This window comes from Sesamum indicum, linkage group LG8, assembly GCF_000512975.1.
Source record: "Sesamum indicum cultivar Zhongzhi No. 13 linkage group LG8, S_indicum_v1.0, whole genome shotgun sequence".
NCBI classification, from domain to species: domain Eukaryota; kingdom Viridiplantae; phylum Streptophyta; class Magnoliopsida; order Lamiales; family Pedaliaceae; genus Sesamum; species Sesamum indicum.
Genome location: NC_026152.1, coordinates 640,088 through 659,362, shown reverse-complemented (window position 1 = coordinate 659,362; position 19,275 = coordinate 640,088). Strand labels below are relative to the sequence as shown.

The 19,275-nt window shown below is 37.0% G+C and overlaps 3 protein-coding genes across 7 annotated transcripts; all 3 read right to left on the bottom strand.

The window, feature by feature from the left end:
• On the bottom strand, nucleotides 29–1,847 carry LOC105167321 (60S ribosomal protein L32-1-like). The gene is made up of 3 exons (XM_011086988.2): nucleotides 1,610–1,847; nucleotides 512–693; nucleotides 29–397 (listed from the first exon to the last, which is right to left on the bottom strand). The coding sequence occupies exons 1-3, from the start codon at nucleotides 1,697–1,699 to the stop codon at nucleotides 268–270; spliced, it is 402 nt and encodes a 133-aa protein (XP_011085290.1). The 5' UTR covers nucleotides 1,700–1,847; the 3' UTR covers nucleotides 29–267.
• On the bottom strand, nucleotides 3,722–8,172 carry LOC105167320 (phytochrome E). Its single transcript, XM_011086986.2, has 4 exons — nucleotides 5,760–8,172; nucleotides 4,606–5,410; nucleotides 4,167–4,460; nucleotides 3,722–4,008 (listed from the first exon to the last, which is right to left on the bottom strand). The coding sequence occupies exons 1-4, from the start codon at nucleotides 7,813–7,815 to the stop codon at nucleotides 3,801–3,803; spliced, it is 3,363 nt and encodes a 1,120-aa protein (XP_011085288.1). The 5' UTR covers nucleotides 7,816–8,172; the 3' UTR covers nucleotides 3,722–3,800.
• Nucleotides 9,027–19,268, bottom strand: LOC105167319. 5 transcript variants are annotated; one of them, XM_011086981.2, is made up of 13 exons: nucleotides 19,133–19,268; nucleotides 18,186–18,283; nucleotides 17,345–17,574; nucleotides 16,203–16,370; nucleotides 14,814–15,174; nucleotides 14,596–14,739; nucleotides 13,971–14,123; nucleotides 13,778–13,894; nucleotides 13,229–13,309; nucleotides 12,789–12,938; nucleotides 11,710–11,940; nucleotides 9,955–11,610; nucleotides 9,027–9,505 (listed from the first exon to the last, which is right to left on the bottom strand). In XM_011086981.2, the coding sequence occupies exons 1-13, from the start codon at nucleotides 19,149–19,151 to the stop codon at nucleotides 9,413–9,415; spliced, it is 3,501 nt and encodes a 1,166-aa protein (XP_011085283.1). In that variant the 5' UTR covers nucleotides 19,152–19,268; the 3' UTR covers nucleotides 9,027–9,412. The 5 variants fall into 5 exon arrangements, with proteins under 5 accessions (XP_011085283.1, XP_011085285.1, XP_011085286.1 ...); XM_011086983.2 differs by having other exon boundaries at nucleotides 18,186–18,235; XM_011086984.2 differs by having other exon boundaries at nucleotides 17,413–17,574; nucleotides 18,186–18,235; nucleotides 19,133–19,219.

Below are 19,275 nucleotides of genomic sequence, written 5' to 3'. Positions count from 1 at the left end.
CAAAAGTGCAGTCTCCACCCCAGAGCCCCCCCCCCACCCCCCAGCATAGCAAAAGCACATCCATCCCTTTCTATCTCACAACTTCATATGGCATCAAGGCCAACGAGTTACAATAACAATCATGATAGTTGCTTTCTCATTAACGCGTACATACTCATAAAATTTAGGCAAAATTGGTCTTGTATTAACATCTTTAGAAGTATAGATAAGACTGCATTGCAGGAATTAGCACTGCATCAGCATGCAGAAATCCCTACATCCAAGGGCTTATTCATCCTCCTGGCTGCGCAGTCGGGCAAGCTTGTTCGTGACAACAATGTCAAGCTGAGCAGCTCGCTCCACAATTTCCTTTCTTTTTCTTGTAGAGACGTCATGAGCAATTTCTGCACAGTATTTCCTGATGCAAACAAATTAACACCCGATTGTTTGTTACGACCCAAATCAGAATCACATATACGAAAAAACAAGATCATAAGTAACAACCTTAGTACAAGGTTGGGGCATAGAATACCTGTTGTGCATCATTAAAAGCTCAAGCTCCTTGACATTGTGCACAAGAAACTTCTTGAAACCATTTGGAAGATAGTGACGAGTTTTCTTGTCAGACCCATATCCAATGTTGGGCATCAAGGTGGATCCCTTGAACTTTCTTCTGACCCGAGAATCAATACCCTTGGGTCTACGCCAGTTTGTCTGTTGTGGATGCATTACGCAGTGATAGTTAGTCATAATATTCTAAGTGAACTGGGACAACTGAAATTGAAATGTCAATTGAACTTACAGCAAAACAATTCGAAACCCAGAATCAAAACAGGAGGTTATCAAATAGAAAGAAGATTTTAGAGTGGACCAATCAAAGATATGTAAGCAGGATTAAAGTAACAGAAAGCTCATATATGTGAAGCTATCCGTGTCGCAAAGACCTGTTCCTTAGTTGATTTCTGCCCTGAAACGAAATGCCCAGACACAGAAGATAAGTCTGGACATTAGATACCATGGGCATACAATCTTTATACTGACTCACAGAACAGAGTGAATGAATGGATATGGAAGAAATCATTAAAATCTGACACAGCAATCTCAGCCGAAAGATGGTGAATTTGTTTGTGATAATCACTGGTAACTCAGCAACTAATAAAAATTCTTCATCATTGATCACATGATCAGATCAAATGTTCAAACTAAAACCTTTAATATACATAATAAATAAACTAACATGAATTCAAGAAAATACCACAAAAACAACAAATCTTGAGATGAACGAGAGAGATCAGATGGTAGTGCATGATTTTTAATCATCATTCAAATGCAGAATAGGTGGATAGGCATCATCACACCTCTTCTCGCGTATCTCAAGTATCTGAACCCTTTATTCAAGATCTAAAACACCCGGAAACAAAGAAAGATCACAAAGTATAAAACTTACAAACAAATCAATCAAAAACTAAAATACAAGAGAGGAATCAGATAAAATATGTCAATCACCACATTACATCTATTTATAGATGCACATTAAGACTGGGGCGACAAAATACTATCATCATATTCCTCTCGAAACAACACACAACAAAGCTTAAAAAAGAAAAGGGAAATAGACGAAAAGGTATACCTTTACAGAAACAAAGCGATCACTCTGAGGCCTCTTGAATTTCTTGACCCTTTTCTTGATGATTTTCTTATCGAGTAAAGGGACCGCCATTGCTTACCTTCTCTGAACAAAAGATAATGAAACAAAGAGAAGTAGAGAAAAGAGAGCTATGTGAGTTGAGAAATGTGGATTCGGCTATGGGTTTTAATTAGGGTTTTGCGTTCTGCTCCGCCACCCTATGGAAGTAAAAGGCTGTGCTCATTGGTTTATATAGAGAGATGTCTGATTTAAAATTAGGGTTTCCGTTAGAGTAGGTTAAGAAAAGTGCGGAAATCAACGGTGTAAACTTAGGGCGTAACGAAAGGTCTGGGGTGGGCGATGCAGCAAACAAAAATTCCTTTGCCTCCTTCACAAAGAAACTAATCAAAATAAAATAAAGAGAGAATTGGAGTTATTTATTTATTTATTAATAAAAAATAAATAAATTATATTAATATAATTAATTTAAATATATTAATATTAATATGTCGAGTTAATTAATTTTTTTTATAAGTTAATTATATAAAATTAATTTTTTAACAACCTATTAAAAATTAAAAAAATTATAATATTAAAATTGTATTAATTTTAAAAATTACAATTAAGTAGACAAATATAATAGTGTATATTTTTTTGTACAATTGAAAGAAATACAATGAAGTATATAATTTCAAATGTCAAAAATGTCTACCCGTTCCATAATTTATTAATAAAAAAATAAACAACTCATGTTTTGTCTATGGCTTAAAATCATAACGAATATTGATTAATCGTGGTAAAATTTTAAATTTTTACTTTGATTTTATTTAAACATGGTTAATAGTATTGATATCCATAGTTTTTAAATTGTAGTCATTTATAGTGTAACAAAAAATCAATTTTTTGTTAGTGTATAAAAAAATGTTAATTTTACTACCATTAAGACGAATCTTGGACATTAATAATCGTGCTAGATTGCGTTAATTATACAATCCATAATTATAAATTCCTATTATTTTCATTTTATATTTCTTAATAAAAATTAAATAATGCTCTGTTGATGATGAACTTCTCATTATTATAAGCTCCTGGCAATAATTAAAGCATGTTTAGTAATAAATTAATTAATAATCTCTCCAGGGAGTAAAATATATTCTCAGGTTTTTTCTTTCTTTTTTTTCTTAATTTTATTTATATTCAAGTTTTAATTAATTTTTTTTATAAGTTAATTATATAAAATTAATTTTTTAACAACCTATTAAAATTAAAAAATCATAATATTACAATTGTATTAATTTTAAAAATTACAATTGAGTAAACAAATATAATAGTGTATATTTTTTTGTACAATTGAAAAACATACAATGAAGTATACAACAGACGCAATTGTGGAACGGGTGGATATTTTTGACATTTGAAATTATATACTTCATATTTTTTTCAATTGTACAAAAAAATATACACTATTATATTTGTCTACTTAATTGTAATTTTTAAAATTAATACAATTTTAATATTATAAATAATTTTTAATGTCAAGTCGTGATTTTAAATCACGACTCAACATATTAATATTAATATATTTAAATTAATTATATTAATATAATTTATTTATTTTTTATTAATAAAAAAATAAATAACTCGAGAGAATTGCCTCCAACACTTGCACTCACACTTAATTACATTAACACCCGGTAAAATAATATCTAATTATATAAATACTTTTTATATTTAAAATAATTACAAATGGACTCTTTTAAGTTGTAATTGTAAAAACAACTTTTGTTGAGTCTCTAAATTATACACATACATCACATTAAAACCGCTTTAATGGGTATATCTGTAATTTTATAAATTCAGAAAATGTTTGAGAAATTAGTTTTAACGGTTGTGGATGTAATTTATTTATACAAAGTTTTTATGTAAGTGGACTCAGAATAACAGCATTACCCTTAATGAAGCAACAACAAAGGGCATTCTTATGGTTGCTCGGGTGGAAGAACCGACATTCGAATTTGATATTCCATCTAATGTATATATGTTAAATAAAATACAAAATGCAATATTATTTTGTGATAGAAGATAATGACGGAATAATTTAGCAGTTGGCACTTATTCATCTAAATTTACCAGCGTGTTAACATGGACAAACTGTTCTATCTTCTTCACAATTACATGGTCGGAGCTCAAAGTGTCACCTTGATTTCCACAACTTAAGTTGAAGGTCTACCAGGAAGCAACATTTGCTTTCATCACTAATATAACGTACACTACCATTCATCATACTGACAATTTTCTGGGATAGGTTCAAAGCAAGTCCTTCTTGTGTAGCCGAATGATTTTTGGCACCAAACATTTCTTCGATGAGAGCAGAAGGAATGCCCTCCCCTGGGTGAGACATTCTGAATAAACGAGAATAGCAGAGTGTTAAACTCTCCATTGAAACGATGTCGGTCATGGTAGACGAATTTAGGGAAATCATCAGCTTATTAGATTATGAGAGAAATATTATGATTGCAAATGAATGAATTCAGTGTTACACAAAACAGGGCCAACTTGCCTGAATTGTAGATGAACGAACTCGTTTCTATCTTGTATCAGCTTCAGTCCATGGGAGACATTAATTTCCACCCAACCGTCTGGAGAAGGAGCGTAGTCCACTATGGTAAGCAACAAATTAGATAAGGCTAACTGAAGCTTAATTTGATCACCATATACACGGAGAGTCTTGATTTGCTCAGGGATGTCGTGGATGAGTTGCAGCTTCTTTTCTCTTAACAAATTCATGGCTTGACTGAGAATAGCATTGATGACATTTACCAAAAGAAACTCTTCCACTTTTAGCTCCATGTTGCTGCGGGGTCAAAACAAATTTAAATTAGATAACGTTCGACTCAGAGCAAAATTCTGTTGAAAGATATAATGCATCTTACAGTTAAGGAGATAAACTTTAGAAAATTACACCTCAGCTCAGTTAGGATCCATTATGAGAGACTTACCCCTCCTCTAAACTTCCAAGATGCACATCATCGATAATGGATAGCATCTGCCTTTCACAAGCATCACTGGTCTCAAGAAATTGCTTTTGATTATCTGAAAGGGCTGACCCTTCCAGGAGTTGGTGGGTGTAACGGATTCCGTTCAGAGGATTCCTCACCTCCTGCCTAATGTAAGCCAACTTATTCAGCTTTGATATATATTGGCTCTCATCCAGCTTGTCTACTGCAGACACCTTTTGATTAATGGCTACTGTCTGCAAGAAGCAGAGACAGCCAAGTATATTCCCGCTCTTATCTGCTCTCCTATTTGCTGTCAAATACACCTCAACATACTCTCCTTTCCGATTGTAAAAGCCAAAAGGAACTTTTTCAGTGTCATGGCCGCTAATAGCTCGGTACAAAAGAATCATAAGTTTAGTGAGTACATCCCGACTTTTTAGTTGACAGAAACTTCCAAACACTTCCCCAGGCAGCAATTTCCCAATTATCTCGTGCCTCGTCCAACCAGTCAGATTTTCCATTACTGCATTCCACTCAGAACAACATGCATTCCCATCAGAAGCAAATATGGGTGGAATCAATGGATTTAGACTTTCTATTATAGCCTTATAATCTCCTTGCAAACGGATGAATTTATCCATCACAGTTTTCTCAGCAGTGATATCGTGGCCCACAAAGCATACACCAACAACATCATTTTGGTAGTCCCTACTAGTGCATGCATTAACCAGAAGGTATATGACCGAGTTTGGAGCATGTTTCCCAAACTTCAGCAGCTTCACCTCCACATTATTGTCCTCCTCACCTAAAGAAAAGCATAAAAGTAGAACCACAAAAGAGCAAAAAACTAAGTGACCATCAATTGGTGAAATTGGGAAAAAATAAACATGATGGTGCAACGTGGAGAAAAATGAAATGCTCAAAGTATGAATATATCACATACAGTCTGCATTTCACTAGTATGGATTTTGTGAAATCTTCACATGAACACTTTGTCATTAGCAATTCAGGATAAATGGAAAATCACAAGTTTGCATTGTCGTTTTGTAAGGGCTGGATTAACCAACGAAAACAAACTTCAAAGTAGATAGCAGACGTTGAATGGTCTTTGGGAAGTCTGAAGTGCTTTTAGCAACTGAGGAAGAAAGTATTACCTTCTAGAGCTCTGGTCAGAAGTTCCTCAACAACTTCTCGTGAGTCGTCATGAATAACATCATTAATTAGGGACTTCCCTAGAGCTTCAGGCACTTCTAGTCCTGTCAACTCACACATTTTGGCATTCCACCCATTTATCAAACCAGATGGATCAACCCCAAAAATTGGAGCAGTAGCTGTATCTATTAACCGGACCATTTCAACTGCTGCCGAAGTAAGTTGGTCCAGCTTTGGGCTGTCTCGACCATTCTGTTGACAATATATGATGGGCTTAGGACCCCTCTCTTCAATCCCCTGAATGGATTCCCTCATTATAAGCTGCAAAGAATGAATTGCATTAACCTCTGCATCCTCCCAAGTCAAACTTCGGCGTTTAACTATTTCAAGAAAAGCATTAAATGAAGATCTGGGGTGCATTTTTCCACCATCATCTTTGTCCTCTGGATGATGCATAGCACCTCCCCATCTGGTTTCCTTTGCCGTGTGAGACCTAAACCAAAATATAAAATCAGCTGAAGCAATTCTTGCTGCAGCCATGCCACAAACTGCATCACCCAGGAGAGCTGCTCCCGGATAGCCAGCATCAGCAAGACAATCTGTACTTAACCCCATGGAGTCCCCAAGGCTCTTAACCAGCCATTCTGCAATATCCTTCAATTGTGCCTCAGTAGGAGTGACACCAAGTAACCAAGACTTCCCACCATAATATAATGCAGCCCCATCGCAATTCACAAGATCCATGATATTAGGGGATTGAGTGACAATGCCAAATGGAGCATCACGAAGAAGCATATCACACAATAGGGTTTGCGTACGGAGGACCTTCTTTTCTGCAAGTTGTGATGCTAACTGAAGCTCCATATGAAGCTGCAGGCTAAAGGCCTGCATTAAGAACTCACATGCATATCGAAGGGGGAAAGGGACATAACGTGGTGAAGTGTGGTGGCACACTACCAATCCCCATAGTTTCATTGAGTCACCAGTATTGACGACAACTGCCATGACCAATGAGGCAATAGACCCCATGTTGGCCATATACTGATTATGACAGCCATGAGGCGAACGAAGCGTAGAATTAACCAAACAAAGAGGCTGCTTCAGTTCTTTACTTTGGACTATACGTACTGGTGGAGCATTGCAATCACAGATCATCCTAACACGATTTTGCTTGAACAAGAAGCGTGCTGCTTGCGGAATATCTGTTGCTGGATAGTGCAATCCCAGATAGGGATCTAAGTCAGACCTTCTAATTTCCGCCACAACCTCGCCATGATTATCTTCATGGAACCTATAAACCATAACCCTATCATACCCTGTAAGTCTTTGGACATCTTCTACTACGGTGTCACACAAAACCCCAACATCACCACCAGGAAGTGACTGTAATCTCGATATCGCCTTCACAGCTAGTTTCTGGGAATGCAACGCACCAGCATGCAGCATTTCAGCACCAACAGAATGAGCAGGCTCCAAATCAATCACAGTGCCCACATCAATTCTATGTAATATAGCATAAAATGGTTTATTGTTAGTCCTAGAGTGAACCCAGATTGGGTTCAAGAAAGATATTTCCCTTGATGCAACAGCTTTCATCAATGAAGTCCTAGAAGATGGGGTAAAAAGGGTTCTTGCATCCATACCGATCAGACTCATCGACTCTTTCGACTCAAAAAGACTCTTCAAACCCAGCATATCAAAGCAATTCTCACTATAAGCTGTGATACTAAAATTGGGCTCCTCAATTGCAAGCAAACAACCAAAGGGCTGCACAAGGCCACCCCTCTGGATTTTTGATAAATAAGCGATCATTTGCTCTTCAGTACTTGGAATCTGCGACTCAGGAACTGATTTAGAGTAGTCAAAAACCTTACCAGACATACCAGACTGCTCAAACTCAGCCATCAGTCTTGCATCAGCATTGTACTGAGCCAAAGTTCTGTTGGCATTGTGATTGCTGGCGGCTGAGGATGACAAAGCAGAAACGTTGTTCCTGTTTTCATCAAGATCGTGAATTGTGGTTGCTGGGGCTTTTCCTTCTTTGCCCTGTAATTCCATTTGATGGAGCTATTTCCCAACCTTTCTTGGTTAGCGATTTCTCTTAGAAATTGAAGCGGGTTTTTCAGTAATATGAAGAGTGGTGATAGCTGGATCCTTATCATGATCGCAGTACCAGGGCAACAGCCTCGAGTAGGTTATATCCATCTCTTTCAACGAGGTACAATAGTTTTTATCTTCTTTGTAACTGTTTGATTACTGTCTTAATCCCCTGATTCTAATGGCTGCTTTAGTTTTTTACTTTGCAATTATCACTCACAATTTCTGCTCCTCAAGATCTTCTGTACAAATACAGATTTGTCCATTGCACAAATTCCAGAGCCGTTTCACTTCCAAATTCAGGTTCAGAAGTTTTATTTTTAAAATACAGCTACTCCTTTTCTTAATAAATAAGGATAAAGCCTTCCTCAGAACGAGGAACAGAATCGAACTATTGTCCAAACCCTGCTTCTGGGCCGTTCCTGTTTTTTCTGAATAAGGATAAAACCTTCCCCAGAATAAGCAACAGAATCGAACTATCATCCCAAACCCTGCTTCTGGGCCGTTCGGGGAATTGGGGGAAACGCACATGCTACAAAATTGGACTATTGTCCAAACCCTGTTTCTCGGCCATTCTTTTGTTGCCTGAAATGCACATGGCATGGTAACGTACGACAGATGTGGCTTTTACTAACAATATGTGGTTTTCTGTGTACAGATATCTCCAGTGGCAGTGGGTGAATTAATCCCTCAAGGAGTAAGAAATTAGGGAAGTAAGAAAAGATAAAATTGATGGGATGATCATTAATAGTATATATATATATATATATGTATATGTATGTGGTAATGAATCAGCCTATTCGCCATTTCCAACTGGTAGTCAATTTGTTTAAATGATTATGGGCTCCTTTGCTGTTGATCTGGGCCAGGATTATGCGGTCCAACTTTCCGAATGACCAGCGTCGCCATCTTCTTCACCCGGTACATCCTATGTTTTACACTGCAATAAAGAGCTAAACACAGTTTTGAATTTTAATGTTTAGATTCGGATCCAATTTGATTAAGTTAATATACATATATTTAGAATCATATGTATTTTACATTTATAATTATATGTCAATCATAAACGTAATGCTTTTTGAATCAAAACAATACAGCAAAATTTTATAAAACGTGATTTATACTTTAACATATATATATATATATATATAATAGTAGCATATATATTTTTAACTTTCTATTTTTTAAAAACTAAAAGGGTGGACGGTCTGAATTAAATATGCTACGAAAAAGAGTATGATAGAGTCTGTTCACTGAATGGGCTGGAAAAATGATTCCTCTCAGACGGCCATGCAGCTTTGCACAGGTCCTTATGTGTTGCGAAAATTTTCCACATGCTTCTAACTAACGCCTGTAAGATGCATACACCAGGTTAACATATTTATGCAGTTATCGACAAATCTTGGTTGCAAACTATAAACAGTACTTCTATGCGTCTCATTTGGTGAAAGACTGCTGCAAAATGTAAGCTCTGCCAGTTGAAGAGGAGCTGAGATGCTGTGACTTGAGGCAACTGCTGTTGCCATGAGGAGAATTACGATCCGTCAGCAGTCTGAAATTATTGCAAGACTTGTGGTGACTGAACCCGATGATGTGGAGATTTAGAAGGTTCGGCTACTCCATCATGATCCTGTAGGGCAGTTTTAGAAACCTGCAGTGGATGTCAGAAAGACATCAAGAAGAACATAAACCATAACGTGTGTGTCAGAGAGAGAGAGAGATACAATGTGTGTTTTTCTTCAGTTTGGTGGAAGCAATTCATGCTTGGTACAAATGAAAACCAAATGCATTAGCAAAACACAGGCTCAAATATCCTGATAACAGCTGGTTTAAAATTTCAGCAATAGTTTATGTTCTGATTACAAGACGGGATTCAGATCTTACCCGTAATGCTCATCTGACACATACAGCTAGGATCACTAAGGTCTATTACATGCTCTTCCTACGGGCCAACTCATGATACCCCCAATGCAAAGGCAAGATTATGGGTGATCAATCATCACCAGGTCAATGCCATTTGTCTCAATATATTTGCTCCGTTTTCTCTTAAATAAACAAAATACGCTGGAAAAACAAAAGGACAAAAAAACTGCAACATACCTTCTGGTTTTGGCTCATATTTTGTGTTGAATTTTGTTTCGAAGTGACTTGTTGGTAATGCTGTTCAATAAGTTCATCTTGTTGCTTCTGCCCTGGATATTGATGTATGTTTTGCTGTCCTTCCTGGGATTGCTGCTGCTGTAGATGCTGATAACCCTGATATTGCTGGTAATGCTGCAAAAGCAGCTGCTGCCCTTGAGATGCTTGTTGTTGATATGCTAATTGATGCACTTGAAAAGCTGGGTCCTGAGGTTGATGAAATTGTTTCTCATGTGCTTGTTGATAATTCAGATGAGACTCCTGACCTTGCTGTAACCCCTGATGCCCTAGCATCTGCTGGCTTTGCTGATAATGTTGCTGCTGCATTTGTGGCTGTGACTGCTGAAATGAAGGTATCTGTTGCTGCAGCTGACAAGGTGGTGGCTGAAGCTGCTGTTGCTGCACATATTGTTGCTGATGCACCAGCTGCACTTGCTGTTGATTATGCTGTTGTGGCTGCAGTTGATAAGATTGCTGATTCATATAAAGGTGTTGTAGTTGGAGGTAAGGATGATGCATATGCAGCTGCTGATACTGCTGCTGCAATAATTGCTGCTGATGGTAATGATACTGTAACATCTGATTCACAGTTAGGCCTTGCTGTGTTTGCCACGACGAAGTAATTTGATTTTGTTGAGGATAAGAAACTGGTTGGGAGGATTCTGGTAGTTGTCCTGCAGAGATAGTGACTGGAGGTGGCGTCGAGCTCACTGGCTGGTCTTGGCCAGTTGCTTTATCTGTCTGAACAACCCCTAATTGTGCCTGATTATGTTTATGCCTATCCCAGTCCTCCTGAGCATCGCCTAGATTTGTAAGTATCTTTCTGTCTGATGCATTAGCTCCACAGTTATCTTGGTAGAGAGACTGTTGTAACTGATGCTCTTGATCTTGTGCATGCTCTTGGAAACCTGAAGTTGCACTTCCAGGGCCCTGGACCTTGTGATCTATTTCAATTGAGTCCTCACTAGTATTAGAAGGATATTCTTGATCACTTTGTACTTTTGGTGGTGTATTTTGCTGACGATTCACTGATCCATTTTTTTCTGATTCATCATGAACTTCTGAATACTTAACCTTCTGACCGCTTTTTGGGCCGGCAGAAGAATTAGAATTAACATTTGAGGTACCTCGCGGTGTGCTCTCACTAGATGCAGGTACATCTCTCCTTGTATCATACTCATCACAAGACATGGGGAGCTCCTGAGATTCCTTTCCCTGAGAATTTAAGGAAATATCATCCAAAGAAACTGGATGATTCTGCTGTCTCAACTCATGATCCAACTCTGGCTGAACATAAATTAAACTAGAGTGAGAGGCTTCAACAGACTCAATTGTTTCAGCTGACTCGTGCAGGCTCCGAGCATTTTCTTTGGACTGTTTAGCTAATTCAGCCTTAACATCAATTTGTCCCAGTCCGTCTCCGCTAGGTTTGCATGAGAGGTCCTGATCTAGGTTGCGTCCATCCAAAGCATTCTCTATGGCCTGATTAGCTAATTGAGCAATTACAACTGTAGATCCCGGTTTGTCTTCTCTAGATTGGCATGATAATTTATGAGCTGGCTCATTGTAGTGGGATGCATTTTTACTGGAAAATTCTACAGCTTTGGTAGGAAGTGCCTGCAAAGTTTCCCCAGTGTCAATGTTATGGTCCTTCCAGTGAAGGTTTTCCTGAAACCTGGTTAGGGTGGATTTCATATTCAGGGGATATTCAAGTACCTGTTCTTGCCCTTGAAGTTGGATAGGATGGCCAAAACATGGTCTTCTGGATGGCTGATCATGAACAGGATGGGCATCGTCTCCCTTCTGGTCTGCGACCACATCTATCAAGGGATGGCCTGACCTACTGTGCTTACGTGTGGTCTTCATCCTCAGGAACTGGGGAAATAGTTTAATATGACGATTCCAGGCCTTTCTTATATCATGCACAGTTCCACGAAGATTGACAAACTGAAACCATTATCCAAATAATATCCATCAATATGGCATAAACAGTAAATTACTTGTCCCAGAAACAAAAATCATATTCAGCAACAATATAGTATGCTTTGGCTAAGCATTTACAAGCAATGATGGCATGATACCACATAGAGCAATTTTACTGCAATTTATTACAAATACACTGCATTTACAGCAATCAACAAAGTGAGAAAATGCATGACTAATTGCCAATATAAAATACCTACCCAGGCAATAGTTAAATGCAGTTTCAACTGTATCACTTGGATCTTTTACACTGAGTGTGTGAATGTTGTTTGGATGCACAACCAACTCTATAGATATTAGTCATCTATGATTTACCCAGATAAAGAAAGTTCTAGAAGTAACAAAATTATTCGCCTTCCATTATTATCTCTTTTCATCGCACAGAATTCTTTTGGTCAATTCATCCATGACCAGCTCACAAAATTATTTAACTGCCAATAATTTGCGCCAGTCCAATACACAAATATTGGAACATGAGCTGTCAAAATGCCAATGGGGCAGCTTTTATTTCAGACATTTAGACAGCATTTGAAATCTAATTAATCACAATATTTGGAGCAAGTCAGAGGATTTGAGAGCTAATCTAATCAGTGTTGGCCAAATCAACGGATAGCCGAGTAGAACTCGACGAGGAGAATAACCAGAAAATAAATCCATTCAAAAAATGTTTTCTTCCATAAGACAGGGAATGAGGATATGCACTTCAAAAAATGAAGCAAGAATTAGTATCTTGTTAGGGAAACTATTTTTTATTATGACCAGCTGATTTAAAAGCCATTCTGATGATACAGCATGATAAGAGAAACCCCAACCTCTAAGAACAAGCAGGATATGTTCTCTTGATCTTTGGCATTGAAACCCTCATATTCATCTAATCCAGATGAAATGGCATCAGCCACGACTGAATCAATGATATCCACTTGGCTTGCTCCTTCATGGGTCATTGCAAATTTTATCAATTCCTGCATAAGCAAGAACTATCAATTTCTTGACCTTGGATCCTTTCTCCTGAGAACAGGTAATAAGAGCCAATGAAAGGAACAAACTAGAACCAATAAAGAGGAGATAAAAGTGCAGCAATTTCTAAACTCAAAGTTGAGTAACTCTACACAACTATGGTTAATCTTCCCAAACTCGTGCATGAACCAAGATTAGATGTTTCTGTTAAATGATCAAAGAAGGGAAAAGGGATTTATGCGCTAGCCTTTCATACTCCTATCTTAAAAACATTTATGATACATTAATACAGTACCTCTATAAGGAATCTGCAGCGAGGCACATGCCGTACCCCTTCAACTAGTACATCTCTAGCATCAGCTGCACTACCTGTTATCTACCAGCCAGTTAGCTGTAGTTAGAAACATTATGTTATTAAATCAATAACAAGCAAAATAAGATGCACTAATATCTCATGAAAAAATCAATTAAAACTTGGTATGCAAGTCTTCTCCAACCAGACTGTATCAGAAGCAATGTCATGGAACTGTAAAAATAATGCTACTAATTTCACAGGCATAAATTGATCAAACCCTAAAATTTCTTTATCTTGCAAAAGCACCAGGACATGAAAGAATAGAAAAAGCAGATTCCCACAAACTAAAATCATAAAATTCAACTATGTTAAGCAGATTATCCAAGTAGACGGATAGAGGCTAACAAAAGCACATACAGTTTAAACAGCCAGCCTTTGAGTTTTTCCACTTACCACAGCATAAAAGCTACTATCTATAAGTTCCAAAGCACAACAGACAGAAATGCATAGTTCTGATACAGCACAGTTGGATTGACTCAGATTTCATACCAAGAAGGTAAGCCGGGCATATTGAGAATACAGACTGGGAAGAAGATGTAGATTTTGCCTCTCCCTCACGGTTTTGAGTGCTTTCTCATACGTAGCAGAAGCTGCTCTAAAATTTCCCTGAAATTTCAAAGAACCCCTTCTCAAGAAAGTTCCCCAGCCTGGATGAGGGAAAAATACAACACCGAAAACATACCAAACGTCTTTCCAGGTTAGCTAGTGTCACAACGTTGTCAACGGAGCTCAAATCAGCTTTTGTATCACACAGAAGCAATGCAGCACGGGCACCATTGACATCTCCTATGTGCTCCTTAAACCTTGCACTGAATATATGGATCTCTGGCACATTCTGCACCATATAAAAAGAGAGATGTCAATTTAAAAAAAGAAAAAATACAAAGACAGAGAAAGAACAATCCTCTTTTCCCTAATTTTCTAGATAATAATTTCAAAATAAGAAAACATCATTTAAAGTAGTAGTCATCAATGGAAAAGCAGACACTGCAATTTACAAGAGTTGCATTTTGACTTCAGAAAGAAAAATGTCCTCATTCATCCAGATCGAACAAGATAAAAGCATCACAGACGCATTTATATACCTCATGTCATAAGGTCAAATACAGCCAGAACCAATAATATAGGTTGCATAGAAGTAAATGCATGACTGTAAATTGTATTAGTTACAATCTACTGATACCAACAAAAGCTTCTAGTCCACCCTATTCCTCTCTCCTTACCTGGAAGACGGAGGAATAGTGCACAAAACAGTTTCATTATAACTTTATCCAGGAAACAACTCAATACAAATCAGCCAACTGCACCTTCAAAAATATTTGAGTTGCCCGGTCTAGGGCAGAGTTAGCCAGCTCACATCCACCTTTAGATTCCAGGAACTCCACATAACGCATCCAAAATTCAGGGTAATTGGCACAGGGAATCAAGCATCTCTCATATACGTTCATGGTCTGTACACAAAAGGACATATTTGAATAAAATATGCAAATACTGAGTGCAAACATAATGATCAAAGGAAGGTTACCCAGTCCAAGTTATCTTGCTTCTCGATGAAATCCAGGTAGAGATGCCAATTATCTAGTTGATCATTGTCAAGAGGAGTTACATAAAAATATCGCCTTCGAATTTTTGCCTCAAAGCATTTTATTTTTTCATCAGTCTGGCTTGCTTCATGATAAAATCCTTCACCAATAGATCTATATCTTTCCAGCGCTTTGGACTTGAGGGATCTATCTGAAGAATCTAGCAAATCCTTTACGACAAGAGAGATTTCGTCCCTAGATATCTCCAATGCAGCACAAGGAACAGAAACTTGCTCTACTTCGCTGCTGTTATTCTTTTCATATCCCATTTCTTCTTCCAAATTGGCAATAAACTGCTTGAAGCTGAAGAGTTAATAGATCAAAAACAGGTTAAAGTCGCAATGAAATTGGAAAAAGAAACTGGGGGAAAAGTGAGCGAATTACGTTATCCCAAACATGTAGGTCAAATAATCTATAACATACATTAGAAAGATAAACCAACACATGATGGTTTATGAAGAATCTCATTATTTCAGATCCAGATGAAAGACAGTTAAACACAAAGAGATATTATCCTCATCAACTTTCTTTGGGCTGTCAGATTGATCGTCCATACAAATTTACAGAAGTGCATAGGCCTAAATGAAGAAGAACTAATTGCACACCTGCTTGTTCTGCATAGTTGGTTTGGCGATGTTATAGCAAGTATGGGGGCACCAGCTTGATCAATATCAGGCAAATGATGATATTTTGATAATAGCTACTTCTAAATGAAACCAATGCTCATCATTATCATCCTGCTCAACATGTTAAGAAGGAAAGTTGAAGTGTCACTGTCTATTAAATCCTAATCCTTCTCTGCCAGTTGATGAAACAATGTCGGACAGCATAGAAATATATTGGTCCAAACGAGAAAAGAAGTTGAAAGAAGGGATTGGAAGCCCAATTTGTTAACTACCTCATGTAACTTAAAGGATGTTTAGCATATTAAGTCTGAACTAAGTAGTTCTTGTGTGGATGGTCAAAGGAACTTGACTAATCGACATAGGTGCAATCAGCGTAGTTAAAAAATTAAAGGCACGCGTAGGTTTAGTAGAATGAATGCTCAGGGAACTTTCTACACTGAGCATAAACCTTTAAATGTATCCGAAGCTTAATTTCTTGGCTGCATCATGTTCCCCAAGTTTTAGCGTACTTGGTCTTAAATAAGAAATTACAACGGGATGACAGATAACGACGTGACATTGAATCCAGGTGCAATCCGTGACATCAAATATAAAAAGTATAACAAGTGTACAATGACCTGCTAGTGGGTAGCTCTCCATAATGGAAGAGGATCATTTAGTAGTGGACACTTAAAATGTTTTCATGTAAGTTGGAGCATAACGTACTTATTATAATAAAAGTGCAGCTTCCTCGTAGGAAACCTCAGTGCTTGGATATAACTCTGTGCAAGAAAGCTCCAACCCTCTTGACTGAATTCATATTTCATGTACTTGTCCCATAGTATATGGCAAAAGTAATCTTTTCCAACAAATGAGACAGCTCTTCCAAATAATCTGTCAAAATCAGTAATTAATTAGTAAATAATGACTTCCTGTATACAATCCCAGCATTTCATCAAGCTGAAGCACAACGAGTTTGCAGAAAGGATTCAGATATACTAGAACTCAGATTTGCTTAATCTCAAATATGAAATCTTGGTTATAATGGTTAGCTTCAAGTAACATGAAATCCATCATACAGAAGTTCAGCAAAAAATAGTTTCAAGAAGTAAATCATAACATGTCACTAAAAAAATGTCTGAAGTTTGTTGGTTTAACTGATGTCGCCTGTTTGAAGCCTTGAATGGTGCACCAGGCATCGAAGTTCGTAAGAGAAAGTTATCACATCATTAAGTAAATAAACATTTTTATTAGACGTAAGATTTGTTTATCCACAATTTATTGTTCCAATAACTTATTCATTCACCGTTAAATCCGAGAATCATCCCAAGTTATGCCCACAATTTTTGAGCTTTTAAGTTACTAATACGAATTTGGCACATTTTCTCCAAAAAAAAAATGTACTGTGTGCCTATATTTTCTGGACAAAGGTTTTGGTTCTAATACTGCTGATACATGCTGCAAGTATTGGAATATTTAATATGATTTATTGTCCAATGCAATATCCAATTAGAAAGTATTCATAATTGAACAGGCTCTTAAAAATGACTAGGAGGTACACTGCAAGATAATTTAAAATAAAGATAGAACAAGGACTAACATGAATTTATTGAAGTTCTCTCAGATGTCAGTGCACAAAATCTACTTTGGGTTATTATAGAAACCTACTCACTTAGAAGCTTTTCTCATAAATAACTCCCATTTGCAATCCCAAATCGAAATCACATCAATTATTCATGAGGGTTGCTGACATAATAATATCAAACAGTGGAGGTCCAAGACAAATCATTGAAGTGATAGCTTTTTCTGTAAGTCGGATTTTTCTAAAAAGTAACTCTCTATAAAAAGCATAACTTCATTAATACTACCGACGAACATCCTCAGGGTCTCCAAAGCAGGTTGCACCGAATGTAAAATAATCAACCCAGAAACCAACCGAAAACTTTGCTGCTTCCACCCCACATTCATAAACATTAACAGCTTCTTGAGGACCGCATCGTTTTCCCTTGTGATATGCATATTTCTCCAAATGCCAATGACACAATGGGAATCTTGACAAAAAGGACTCATACGCTAAGGAAATAGCATCTATATCCTCCTGAAAAATTCAGAATCATATGTAAATTGAAGTACAAAGCTAAATCACCAAACAGTACAAGCAAATACGTGTACATCCTATAACTGCATCTTTCATGCCAACCCCTCCTTATTTTATAAATGCGGACCTTTAGTGATACATATGTTTATCAGATTTTTGGCACACTATTTGACAATTTCATGGAGCATATCCCACAATGTTAAATGTGCATGGTCCAATATACTTAGTCAAGAATAGAGTAATATGGATTAAAATGGACAGCGATCAGTGAGAAAAGAGTACATAAGCAGCTCACAAGAGTACTTTGAGATTAAGTATATCCATGCTTTATATATTCAGCACAAGTATCCTACTAATAACTTCAGGAGACCAGGAAAAGGCATATGTTGACAATTTTTCTTAAAAACACCATACTCTAACAAAGACCTTAGTCAGCAGATGGTCCAACAACATACTTAGAGTCCTGTCAATGCTCTCTTAGACTAAATAAAAATCTACTGATAGTGTTTGGAAAATTGATAAGAAAAAAGCACAAACAAGCATATTTAGTGAAAAGATCACAATACAAAACTTAACAATAGAATACAACAAATAAATAAATCTAGACATACTGGAGATGCAGTTTCAATCTCTAAAACCAATGATCTCCAAGAACTGTAGTCTGCGCCATCAACAATCATTTTGTTAAGCTTCTCAGAAAGAGCGACAACTGAGGAACACAAAGAGGTATAAATTAGAATCCTATCACTCAATTAAACAAAACTGGAATTTATGCATTTTCTGCCCAGAAGAAATGGTTCTTGGATTCTCCATTTTACCTTGGTGTAATTGAAATTGGAAATGAATTTATTAGCACCAACCGATTTACTAACAAAAGATGATAAACAATGTTAAACTTTTCTGATATGTTTCCATATTTATAGCATCTATAAACTGAACTCGTCTCAATTATCAACAAAATGAAAAAGAGAAGAAGAACTTATCTCCCGAAATATTAACAAAAGATGAACTTTGACAACTAAAATTATGATCCAGACAACTGTGCTAGATGGTTACTTGCATCTTGCCAGTGAAATGCAGGTTTAGTGGATGACTAAGCACAGATAAGAGTGTGAAAACATGGAACTATTTTTTCAGCCTAAGCATCCCTTTGTTTTGCAGCACAAAAATAAGCAATCAGGTCTACTTGAAACTTTATCCATGAAGCTCGTAACAGAGTCATTAACTTCATTTTCCTGAAGCAACCAATTGGGATACTAGGGTTTCTTTTTTGTTCACTTATTGAAGCGCTGCGACTAGGATGCAGACACATCGAACAATTTCAAAATTTAAACATACACACATGCAGCAGCCGTTCATCGTAAGGGCAGAAAACTTAAAGCTCGAAAGACCTCATTACGCAGTCTCAATCTCCAATTCTTCAGAAAAATAATGTCTTCCAGTCAGCTGATTCCATTTTCGTATTCCATCTCTTTATGCAATCAACAGTCAGTAGTTCTAGTGCATCTTATCATGAACGAAAAATATTTAGAAAATTAATCCACACCTACAAGTTTACCTTTCTCCTTCCCCTCCATTCTTATTACCGCAACCGCTGACAATCAAGAAATCAAGTTCAATCCTTCAAACTCGAGTAAATGTCGAGGGCATGCCTAAGTCTGGAAAAAGAACTGCAACTTAAATGTAGGCAACAATTTACGG

Coding starts and splice junctions, on each gene's coding strand:
- LOC105167321 (XM_011086988.2), bottom strand. CDS start 1,699: ATGGCGGTCCCTTTACTCGATAAGAAAATCATCAAGAAAAGGGTCAAG. Junction 694..1,609: donor ATCGCTTTGTTTCTGTAAAG/GTATACCTTTTC, acceptor CATCCACAACAG/ACAAACTGGCGTAGACCCAA. Junction 398..511: donor CTTTTAATGATGCACAACAG/GTATTCTATGCC, acceptor TGTTTGCATCAG/GAAATACTGTGCAGAAATTG.
- LOC105167319 (XM_011086981.2), bottom strand. Junction 13,895..13,970: donor CTAACCTGGAAAGACGTTTG/GTATGTTTTCGG, acceptor TTGAAATTTCAG/GGAAATTTTAGAGCAGCTTC. Junction 11,941..12,788: donor TATCCTGCTTGTTCTTAGAG/GTTGGGGTTTCT, acceptor TAATGGTTTCAG/TTTGTCAATCTTCGTGGAAC.
- LOC105167320 (XM_011086986.2), bottom strand. CDS start 7,815: ATGGAATTACAGGGCAAAGAAGGAAAAGCCCCAGCAACCACAATTCAC. Junction 5,411..5,759: donor TCTGACCAGAGCTCTAGAAG/GTAATACTTTCT, acceptor GCTTTTCTTTAG/GTGAGGAGGACAATAATGTG. Junction 4,461..4,605: donor CTTGGAAGTTTAGAGGAGGG/GTAAGTCTCTCA, acceptor TTGACCCCGCAG/CAACATGGAGCTAAAAGTGG.